The sequence below is a fragment of the Myxocyprinus asiaticus genome, chromosome 14 (genome assembly GCF_019703515.2).
Source record: "Myxocyprinus asiaticus isolate MX2 ecotype Aquarium Trade chromosome 14, UBuf_Myxa_2, whole genome shotgun sequence".
NCBI lineage: Eukaryota > Metazoa > Chordata > Actinopteri > Cypriniformes > Catostomidae > Myxocyprinus > Myxocyprinus asiaticus.
The window spans coordinates 1447720-1460031 of NC_059357.1; the positions used below are offsets into that span (position 1 = coordinate 1447720).

Genomic DNA, 12312 nt, shown 5'->3' on the forward strand with positions numbered 1-12312 from the left:
AAGTGTCTAAACTAAGCCTAATGTGTTGGGCTTTTAAAGAGGGGTCCTTGTCCTGAGTTTAGGGTTGGGACATGCTATAAATGAGGGGATCATAGATTATGAACACTAACTATCATTTAATCAAAATGCCATCTGGAATTAACACAAATTCAGCAAAGATCCATTTCCATTATGCCACACAAAATGAAAAAACAAACAATAAAAAGACAGTCTTGAATGATGTTTAATGGAATTTTGAAAGAACCTTGAAGTTATTGAGAATCATTAATGTCCCAATATTATATGTCTGGAATCATATCAAGATAATAACAGTTTCTTAATTAGTTGCACATGCAGTTCCAATTCTTGTTCAAATGTCCCAATACTGACAATACATTGAACTGTGAGCATCATTTTAAGATTTACAGATGCAGGAAAACACTCTTCAATTTCCATAAACAGAAATGGTTAGCCTGTTCCGAAGTACAAATGTCCAACTACTGTAAATGAAAGAATCCAGATCAATCTGAGCCCAGTACTTTAAAACAGTTAAGTTACGTGCCAATGAGAATCTATGTTACCCTTCACAAAAATGTTCAGCAGTTCTTGAAAGTTAGCTCAAAACTAAAACACAGCAAAAAAATGAAGTATGACTTGCCATCTAACACTCATTCACCTCCCTATGTCAAACACTTGAGAGAAAAGCTTCTGTAGAATATCTAACCTGTATTTAATGCTAAAAAGGCTAGGGCTGGACACTGGAACAAGTTTAAAATGACAATAAAGCTAGCTTTACAGTGCAGGAAAACTGATGTGTGTACAAACATTTAGGTAAGACAGGGATCTTGACAACAAATCAAACAAAAAACAAGAAAAAAAAAGTATAAAAAATTGACATTTGATCGGTAAAAACAGTAGGATAAATACAAAGATAGGTTGAGTCCATCCCATGTGTTTCTTTTTTTCTTCACTCTTTTTTCTCTCCTTTCATTAAAGGACTTAATCTTAACTTTTTCTAACATTGCAGGTTCAGGGATGCTATGAAATGCAGTGTTATTTAAAAAGTACATTCTACTGGAAAATGAGAATAGCTACTGTACATACATAATTTTAAGCCATACAATCATAACCATGACGATGGTAATAGAAGAACAGAGAGCAGCTCAGACAAAGCTATAATCCCTCACATGACAGCTCCCCTTTTCTCTTCCCCCTTCTGTTACTTATTACTATTCATTTCTTCCTGCTAACCCCACATTTGGAAGAAATGTAGAACAAAGGGTGGTGGGCATGGGGTTTAGGGTAGACAAGGTGCATTCCAAAGGAGGGACTTCATACGTTACCTGCCAGAAAGTTATCAGTCTTATCACATATAGCAGAGTAATAGGGTGGTTGGCCATCTAAATGGTCCCCATGTTGGGGTGAGAGATGCATGGGGGACTCAGGATCCACCTCCTCCATAGCACTTGGATCTGTCTTCCTGCACAACATGTTGTGCTCGTCAAAGCCAGCATCACTCTCTTTGGGCTCACTGATAGGCAGCAAATCCACTGGGCAGCCCAACAACTCGTCGCTGTAGGCAGAAGCTGCTGGCAGTGTGAGCTCCTTGATGAAAAAGGGATTCTTGGCCTCTTCTGGAAGCTGCTCCTCATTTTCCAGGCTAAAGATACCTGGACTCTTCCCACAGCTCTCAGCTGTGGAGTGGGCATTGGAGTTAGATGCAGAGCAGTCGAAACCATAGGAGGCCACAGAGTTGGCCGACTGAGGAGTATCGCCATCTTCCTCTCCAATGTGCTCAGGGGCCTCCTCATCTTCCTCCAGGGCAGCAAGGTTGTGGGAGACAGAAGTGCTCTCTTCAGCCACAACATCAGGGTCATTGATCTGCATCTCACCCTCTGTATCACTGGCCTCATCACCAGAAGTTGAGGGTGAGGATGGAACAGAGGCTGGTGCTGTTGCAGCATCACCCAGCACCTCATCCGCAGGCAGTGTTTCTGCCTCTTCCTCCTCCCCATCGCCACGCTCCAGATGGATACCAAGGTCCTGCTCCATATCTGTCTGCATGGTAGGGACTGGTGTCTGCTGTATGTCTGATCGGGACTCTACACCTGAACTGCTATCGTAATCTTGAAGCTCCTCTGGTGTGCTGGTCTCACTGCTGCTGTGGGCAGCCAGGGCTGTCCCACTTAGAGTGCTGGATTGGGACATTCTGATGGCAGGTGCTGCCAAGATGCCTGACTCTGCTGGGACTGAGCTGTCTGTCTCCTCTTGGATGTCATGTTGAGGTTCTGAAGTCTGGATCAGGGGTGGACTCATTTCCAGAAAGGCCCCAGCTGGAGATTTAGGGGGGGTGTCTGGATCAGCTGAAAAGTTGGTGGTTGTGTCGGGATAAGTGGCAAATTTGGTGTGGGTTTCCGAATCTGTAGTTCTCATGACCAACAAGCTTGATTCAGACAGAATGGAAGTGGGCTGTGCCCAGGGATCAGAGAATGGATTGGAATGACTCCAGACTTCTGTGATGGGCATAGATGGTGCTGGTGCAGTGTGGCCCATGTTGTCCAGATCCAGATGCCCCTCCTCTGTGTAATTATCACCACCATCATTGTCATCATCAACACCATCACCATCATTTCCACAAACCCCAAGTCCACTCTCAGCCATGCCTCCACTGACCATCTCCACATCTTCTTCCATCGCCTCTAATTCTTTTTGATGTGTGTGATGCTCATCTTGTTCTGACCCCGCATCCATGTCTTCCTTCTCATGCTCTTCTTCTTTATCCTCATCCTCTTCCTCATCCTCCTCTTCGCTGAAAGACTGGATTCCAGGAGGCCCTGTGAATGGCTGTTCCCTTTCTTCTTCGCTCATGAAGAGGTCACCTTTAGCACTGCAAGTGTTTTCTGCACTGAAGGGAGATGTCACTTCTGCATCAAGTTTGTAACCACTGTGTATGTCATCTGATTGCATCATACCCCAATCAGAGCTGCCAAAATCTGCCACTCCTTTTTTAAAATCATCCTCCATTTCTTTTTGGGGCATCGCTTGCTCTATGTCAACCTCCCTTACTTCGTCTTTCTCCTCCTCTTCTTCTACCTCCTCCTCTTCTTCTTCCTCCACCTCTTCTTCCTCCTCCACCTCTTCATCATCATGAATGTCTTCATTAATTTCTTCTTCGGCTTTCTCCACTGCCTCCTCTCTCTCCTGACAGGTGGAGACAGGAGCTGTACTTCTGAAGTGATCTGCACTAGTAGAGCTTAGCAGATCAAAGTCTCCAATCAGATTCTCTGCTGCAGAGGAGGACATCTGTATATCATCATGCACTATTTCTTCATCCTGCTCCTGGCTCTCTGGGGTAACAGTGCTGGGGAACAGTGACGTGCTCTGAGCCCAGGGTTCAGCTGGACCCTGCAAGCCCAGAAAGGGAGCTGAGCTCTGGAGCTCAGTTGGCATGGACATTGGTCTGGTGGGAGAGGATGGAGGGGACAATACTGTGGTGCCCAGGGGAGACACAGTAGGCACTGGTTCCTCCAGGCTGACCAGGTCAACTTGAGCGGCCAGCTGGGACATGGCACTGTCATCTTTATAAAAGTCCATGCTCTGGGGGTCTTGGGGATAGATGAGTTCCACCTCCTCAGAGGTAGGAGAAATGACAGGTGTAACTGATTCTTCGGGTGCCTCATCAAATGTAGGAGGAATGGCAGGTGTAACTTTAGGTATCTCATCAAATTTAGGAGAATTGACAGATGTAATTGTTTCTTCAGATGCCTTATCAAAGGTAGGCAGAATTTCAGGTGCAACTGTGTCTTCAGGTGCATGCTCAGAGGTAGGAGAAATTACAGGTATAACTGTTTCTTCAGGTGCTTCCTCAAAGGTAGGAGGATTGAAAGGTGCAAATTTATCTGCAGGTGCCTCCTCAAAGGTAGGAGGAATGACAGGTGCAACTTTATCTGCAGGTGCCTCCTCAAAGGTAGGAGGAATGACAGGTGCAACTTTATCTGCAGGTGCCTCCCCAAAGGTAGGAGGAATGACAGGAGCGACTTTATCTGCAGGTGCCTCTTCAAATGTAGGAGGAATGACAGATGCAACTTTATCTGCTGGTGCCTCCTCAAAGGTAGGAGGAATGACAGGTGCAAATTTATCTGCAGGTGCCTCCTCAAAGGTAGGAGGAATGACAGGTGCAACTTTATCTGCAGGTGCCTCCTCAAAGGTAGGAGGAATGACAGGTGCAACTTTATCTGCAGGTGCCTCCTCAAAGGTAGGAGGAATGACAGGTGCAACTTTATCTGCAGGTGCCTCCTCAAAGGTAGGAGGAATGACAGGTGCAACTTTATCTGCAGGTGCCTCCTCAAAGGTAGGAGGAATGACAGGAGCAACTTTATCTGCAGGTGCCTCTTCAAATGTAGGAGGAATGACAGGTGCAACTTTTTCTGCAGGTGCCTCTTCAAAGGCAGGAGGAATGACAGGTGTAACTTCAGGTGTCTCGTCAAAGGTAGGAGAAATGAGAGATGTAACTTTTTCTTCAGGTGCCTTATCAAAGGTAGACAGAATGACCGGTGTAACTTTGTCTTCTGATACATCCTCTGAGGCAGGAGGAATGACAGGTGGAACTTTATCTGCAGGTGCCTCTTCAAAGGCAGGAGGAATGACAGGTGTAATTTCAGGTGTCTCGTCAAAGGTAGGAGAAATGAGATATGTAACTTTTTCTTCAGGTGCCTTATCAAAGGTAGACAGAATGACCGGTGTAACTTTGTCTTCTGATACATCCTCTGAGGCAGGAGGAATGACAGGTGGAACGGTTTCTTCAAATGTCTCCTTGGAGGCAGGAGGAATATGAGATGTAAACGAGTCTTTAGATTTAACCTCAGAGACAGCAGGAATGACAGGTTTAAGCAAGTCCTCAGGTGACTCCTCAGAGGAAGCAGGAAGAACAGGTGTAGCTGAGTCTTCTGGTGTTTCCTCAGTGTTTGCCATGGAAGCAACAGCAGCAGCTACAGTAGCGGCTGCAGCTACAGCCACAGTGGGTACCGCATCATCCTTCTCACCATCTGTGGCTGCAGCATCTGCAGGCTGGGTAGCTTTAGGGCCACGCTTCACTGGCATTGGAGTGCTGCTGCCAACTGCCTTCTTTGGACTGCTTGCTTTAGCACTGGGCTTGCTGCCTGTGGTCTTGGTGCTTGCGCTGACCTCCTTAGAAGGTGTAGCCTTGCTCTCCTTGGGTTTACTAGTCTTAGCATCTGCCACTTTGCTGTAGGTTGTAGGTTTCTTGGAGGCCGATTCTGGCTTGGCAGGGGTGGCTGACTTGGGGGTATCGGGTTTGGTGGTCTTGGATGGTGCTGGCCGGGTGAGTGGAGAGGCAGAGGGCTTCTTAGCCGCTGGGGTAGATGGCTGCTTGCTGACATCTAATGAAAAGAGCATATTTATCATTTCAAAATCACAGCTTCAAATTAATTTAAACTTAGCATTAAAGGAATGTTCCGGGTTCAATATAAATTGAGCTCAATGGACAGCATTTGTGACATAATGTTGATTACCAGAAAAAATAACTTAAAAAAAAGAAGCAAAAACCACATTTACAGTGAGGCACTTACAATGGAAGTGAAAGGGGGTGTTCCATTAACATTAAAATTCAAACCATTTCAAAAGTAAAGCCACAAGACTTAAACATACAGTATATGATCATAAGTACATGATTTGCATGTGATAAAATGGCAAACTAACCTTATTTGTGTTAAGTTATATCCAATAATACAACTTTGTTGTCATGACGACGCAACACAGTAAACCCTGTAATCTGGTTAACACGGAAAATGCCTGACTTCATCACACTAAAATCATTTTACAACTTATAATGTTTACATCTTGTGGCTATACCTTTGAAATAGTGTGTATTTTAACATTTATGGAGTGGCCCCATTCACTTCCATTTTAAGTGCCTTAGTGTAAATCCAGTTTTTGCCTTTTTTAAATAAAAGAGGGAAGACTCCATGTTATTTTTTGTGGTAATCAACATTTGCCACAAATGCTGTCGATTGAGCTTAACTTGTAACATTTCTGAAATTAAACACAAAACACTTTAAATTCACTCTAAACTCTTTTAACTGAATTATGGTCTATGTTTTCTATAGAAATACTACACCTAAATATGAAGGTGTAAGTATTTGCTCGATGCATTGTAGTAATAAACCATACTGTATTGTTTATACAAGAATTCACACAATCTCACCTAAAATGTTAGTATTGAACTATTAAAACTCATCATTAATAAAAATCTTGAGTCATCAGAACTACATGCAAAAGTCAGTTCAAAGTATTCTATGAGATAAGAGATAAGCCCACCTTTCTTGACAGGTGTTGTGGTCTTAGGGGGCAGAGTGGGTGTGCGCCCAGCAGGGGGCGCTGTAGTTTTAGCAGAAGAGGGTTTAGCAGTGGTGGATGGTGTCTTGGGTGTAGCAGTAGTTGGCCTGGATGCTGATGTAGTTGTCTTAGCAGCAGCTGTGGGTGTCGCCGGCTTTGGAGTGGCAGGGGAAGACCGGGCAGTGGGAGCAGATCCAGCAGGCCTGAATGGCAGATGTGACAGACGAAAAGGGAAAATCGTTAGAGAGGAAGACTGTATCAAATCGGAATAACAGGTGTGGTGAATCATTGAGGCATTTTTAAGTTTGGCAGCTCCTATCTTGCACAACTATTCAGTAGGAGGCTTCCGTTGAGGTTTCATGACCAGTTTGATCAAGTAAGGACCTCCTCAAAGCTGGAAAATGCAGATAAAGACCATCCAAAACTGGCAAGTAAGATTGAATACTAGCGTGTATGAGCAAAGGTGCATTCTCTCTTCTCTTCTGACATTTCAGCTGTGGGTGAAGGGTCATAAATTTGCCAGCTAATCAGCCAAAGCCCCATCTAGAGCAGTGACTCATTAGACTCAGCTCTGATTAGTCACTCTGCAGAAGGGCCTGAGGCTGGATAGGCAGCTCAGGAACAAACTTGGAGTAACACTGACAACTAGACAAAAACACTCTCTTCCAGAAATCCCTCCCACCCCCAGCTTTCTATCCATAATGTCTCTGTTCTATCCTGGGTTGACTGTGACACGCCTGACTCAGTGATGACACATGTTCTGCCCGGGGCAGTCCAGTATGAGCTAAATCAGGCCCAGCCCATGCCAAAGACACTGCAACAAATGCTCATTCAAGTCGGGTCTGAGTAAACTAACCCAGACCCTGCGGGCCTGCCAGGAGTTTCTGATTTCTTCTGTCTACGCTCCATTGCATGAGCCTCTCCGGCTCTAAATAAAGAACTGTAGAGCACGAGGCAGGATGCGTATCAGCGCAGAAGACACAGCGAGCACCATGTTAATCTTTCATTGTGATGAGTAAAAATAACCATGCAAATCCCACTCGGGTGCGCAGCATGGCTCTTGCTAAAAAAACACATGCTTCCCACATTCTACGTTTCCTCCAGGCAAAGTCCATGCAGGATGGGCGGGGGAGTGCGGGTGAGTTGCTACAGAACTGTCATGGCCTACATACAAAGCGGCAGGTGAGAAAGCGAGAGAGAGAGATCCAGCAGTGAAGGTTCTGACACAATGAGCTCAAAGATGGAAAGTCTACAAACAGATAAACCTGACAAAGGAAACCGCACATGAATTAATGCAGTGGTGCGTTATAGCACTTCAGCCTAGTTTTACTTTACAAAAACACCTTAAGCTCACAACCTAGATTAGGACAGTCTGCAAGCCAATTTGATTATTAAGCATATGCACTGTTAACTATTTACCTAAAGTCTTTGCAGTTCTTTTTTAAACCTCATCTCTAGATCTAGCAGAACACAGGACAATAACAGGTTAGCATCAGCACTGGGCAATCCTAACTATCAGGTAGAAAAGAACAATTCAGCAGAGTATCAGAACTAGAGATGGGTATTACCAACTACCCCAATCTATCTCATGATTCAATTCATCATGTAATACATCATTTTCCAAAGCAATTTACAACACATTCATGCTATACATTTTATCAGTATGCATGTTCACTGGGAATTGAACCCATGACCTTGGCATTGCTAGCAACATACACTACAAGTTGAGCTACAGGAAGCACCTGCATGAATTACAATCTCATTTGGATCATGATTAAAACTGCGTCAAATTAATGAAACAAATCCAGCATGTTTGGGGAAGACAGTTAATCTGCTGGATCAGATTCAGTCTCTCTTGCGCGGTTCGCTTTACTTTCACATAGTACGGTGCCTCATAGAAGCAGCTCTGACCACACTGAGAAATGCTGATTGAAGAGTTTACACTTATTTAGACTACATGCTTCTTCATCAGTTGAACTGCAGGAAACAATGTAAATGCACAGTAATAAACACAAAAATATGAAAAACTGTTGATGCATCTGAAGTATTGGTACAATATCATGATTAAATGAATCATGTATAGACATGATTGCACTGACACAGCCCTTATCAGAATTGAAGACGATATTATATTTCTTTTGTGGAATATTCCTAGCAAAAGGACCTGTGTATTATTAAAGCGTAGGGAAAACAGGTTATAGAAAGAGAGATAGAGAGAGAGAGAGAGAGAGAGAGAGAGAGACGGGAAAGACAGAGAGGGAGAGAATAAAAGTTTCTATAAAAGCCATCGTCTTAATCTCAAACATAAAACCAGTATGTATAATCTACATTGACAGGGTGACTCAGTTTAGGAAGAGAGGTCACTGAGATTAGCAGTCTGTAGCAGAAGAGAGAGAGAGAGAGAGAGAGAGAGAAACAAAAGTATTACTCATCTGATTAAACACCATTAACTTTATACCAGAGTCATTTTTGAGCACTCCTAAACGGTCTAATGGACTTGGATTGTTCTGGAACAAAACACACTAAATGCTCTAGTTAGTCAACTACAGGCATCACTAATGCAGTAAATCCCCTCTTAATCAGTTATTTTGTTGCTCTTATGTGGATAAGTCACTAAAATCACTGATTTTACATGTATGAGCCATATGTGGGTTGATAACAAGATGATCTGTCAAATTAAACAGATTAAAAGTTCATAAAAAAATATAAATTCTGGCATGGTTTAAATTCTCTCCATTCTTAACCTGTATGCTGTTACCGTATTTTTTCAGTTTGGCTCAATTGATGTCAGACCTGATGCGACATGTTTTCACGCACCAAGTTTGACAACTTAGTCTCATAGAATGAACATTAATATAACTACATTTTTGCAAACCGAGTTTTACGTGCCACATTCTACGTTTCGCTGCAGTTTCCTGGTGAAATTTAACCACGTTGTGCGTTTTATTCCCTCACGAGTACAACGCCTGATTATGACTTTATAAACGCATATTTTTTGCTCTATTATTCACACACTGCTATGCCATGATATCGAAACACGCATCATTTAAAAACCGATCAATTTTACTTCTTGTATTACAGACCCACCTATGTTTACACACTTATTCCAATGTGCTTAGCTTGCCCGGTAGCTCACCTGATTGAGTGTTGGTACTTTGAAAACTGAGGTTCGAACCTAGTCAATCACGCAAGCTGACACCTAAGACAAAAGTGTCATAGAAGCGACATGAAGTGACGAGGTTGCTTCAGAAAATTTGCTTTTAAGGGTAAGGATGTCATTTGCTTTTAGGAAACTATTACTTACTTTTAGGTTTTAGGTTAGGGAGGTACATTTTACTCATTAAAACCTCCATCTAACATTCACCTTAAAAACCTTGTCTGATTAAGACACCATTTCACTCTCTTTTGGCGCCCCCCGCTGGACATTTCACTGAGAAATTGCAGCAAAATGTGTAATGAAGCACTTAATTACATTTTGCAAAAATGTTCCCCTAGTCACGTAATTTGAATGAGATCAGGTTTGAATATGCACTACAGTAGGAGGGAAGTTTGTTAGTAAAAGACAGCTTTAATTTAGTTATTGTTCGGCTTTAGAATATTTGGATCAGAAGTCATATGGACTACTTTTATCATACATTTATGGTACTAGTTCTTGACAGCCCCTGGTCACTGTATGCTTTCATTGTATGGAAAAGAACTCTGAGAGTCTTAAAGATACCTTTATTTTGTGTTTCATGGAAGAACGAAAGTCATATGGATTTGTAACAACATGAGGGTGAATTAATGAATGAGTAAATGAGAAATTAGTAAATTCATTTTTGGGTTAACTCTTCTTTTAATAAAAAAAAAAACCACAAACTATGCCATTGTTTTTCTCCTTACGTGAGTGTAATATAGTAGTTTTCTGTCAGATCTGTGTCAGGGTTGGGGGCAAAATAAAATGCACATTAAAACCCAGATATGCACCGACGTATGAAAACAATCCAAGCACACGGAGACACACGCGTTTGCTTAAAGCTCAGGCCAATTGCTCCAAGCTACGCCACGCTATTCAAGCATTTTCTAGAGAGCGATGAAGAAGCCTGCAGCCTGATTGGCTGATAAACACGGTTTAATTGTTTGGTAACTGTATGTCAGTGAGTGGCAGAACTTCCCCTGAAGCCACTGCAGCAATGAGGAAGACGAACTCCTCCTGAGATGGCTGACAAGATTTTAATGAGGCACCCTGGGCAAGAGGGATGCTTTAACCCCAATAACGAGGTTCATGTCACTTTAGGATTAATCATAAAGCATTGGTGAAGCTATGATTCAACAGCGTTTGCTGAAACTGCGTCTGCCTGCTGGCACTCAACTGTATGGGCAGGTTATGAGTGGGAGTCAGTGTGCTATGTCAGCATAAAAGCAGGCCAATAATCGCTCATCTGAACAAGATTTGATTTATGAATTTTATCCCAACAGCAAAAATGGTCTGAGTCAGAAATCTCAATGTGTACATCTGCAGTGATTCTTTGGCCTGTGGTGCCATCATAATTGCGCCAAATCAAAGAAGTCTTTAGAGTTGCAATTTCTAAACTAATTGGGAAAAAAACAAAAAAGGAGATGCAGCCATTTTGTTGTTGTTTATTGTCATGTGTGAAATAGTATACTAGCTTAATACTTATGGAATACTACTCATACTGTATACTGTATACTATATAATATAGGTTTGTTTTTAATGCTTCTAAGAGGGCCAATGTGGAGTTGACCGTTTACGCAACCAGTGTTGATGATGATTAAACTTGCAATAAAATAAATTAGGAATCTCAGCTTGTTTTGCATGTGTAGCCGACATAAAGGATCCAGCATGCAGTTGATCCACCCAAAATAAGCATTTTAATGTAAATTTGTATTGAAATTAAGGAAAATAATCTTCAATTATGATTTTGTCGTAATTGTGCAGCCCTAACATCTTAGTAGTAGGATAAACAATCTGATCTAAACTTGATGCTCTGTTTGAATACAGATATGCTTTGTGCCGTACTGCCAAAAATAAGAGTCTGGGTCTGACTCCAGGACACATTGCTTCAGGATGGTCATGTGGTTTCTCTCATATGTTAGTGTATCCAAGCCAAATAAAGAAACTATCCTAAAAAATAAACCACAGTAGATGGAGGCTTTCCTGGGCACACAGTATTTCACAGAATGAATAGAGAAGAAAAATGTGCGAAGGAGTAGAACACCAGCAAACACCCATAGCTTATCGAAATGCAGAAAGCTGACAAGGGGAACGCACGGAGCACTGCAGAAAACTCGAAGTCACTGAAGTGTTTTAAAACATCCATCAAGTTCACTGTTGGGCACTCAGACACACACACGCTCCATTTGGAGATTAGGTGCAGTGGCTGTAATAAAACATCTCTCTGTCGGACTAAGCCCTACATCGACCTTGTGAACAAGAGAGAGAGCGAGAAAGAGAGATATGGAGAGAGAGAGAGAGAGAGAGAGAGAGAGAGAGAAAGAAAAAGCAGGAAATGCAGTCATTTAAATTTATAAGAAATTACTTGGTTTAGTTGTGGCTGATAGGTGTGCCCTTTACTGACCAGCCCATTGTTCCTACATCAGTATGACATCACCATCATCATGAAAGGTCTCATCCATTAGGGCTGCACGACAACATCATCAATCATAATGATTCACATTTTGAGCTGAATGCTCATGTATAACTCCTATGTGCCTTCTCTGCACGTCTGTGCAACTGTAATGCAGCTGACGCCCAATACGAGACTCGCATACATCTTGCATTTATGGTATCGGCCAACACTTTAGATTCAGTTAACCAATCCCTAAATGTTGTTAAAATACTTTTTTTTCCAATCCCTGCTTAAAAGATTTATATTGCTGGAATATGAAGTGAAGTTTAATATTAAGACATTTCTCCTTTGTTTTGCTGCTAGGCAAATTGGTTTCTACATCGTATTAGATCATATCCTATCTCAGTGC

General features: G+C 42.4%; 1 protein-coding gene across 2 annotated transcripts in view; it reads right to left on the reverse strand.

The window, feature by feature from the left end:
• Window positions 1-205: 205 nt before the first annotated feature.
• LOC127451614 (nascent polypeptide-associated complex subunit alpha, muscle-specific form-like) overlaps window positions 206-12312 on the reverse strand; it is a 29716-nt gene continuing 17609 nt past the window's right edge. For both annotated transcript variants that reach the window (XM_051716418.1, XM_051716419.1), the window contains exons 4-5: window positions 6316-6536; window positions 206-5378 (exon numbers count right to left, since the gene is read on the reverse strand). In XM_051716418.1, coding sequence (XP_051572378.1) covers window positions 1312-5378; window positions 6316-6536 — 4288 coding nt within the window. In that variant the 3' untranslated portion in view covers window positions 206-1311. The remainder of the gene's footprint in view (window positions 5379-6315; window positions 6537-12312) is intronic.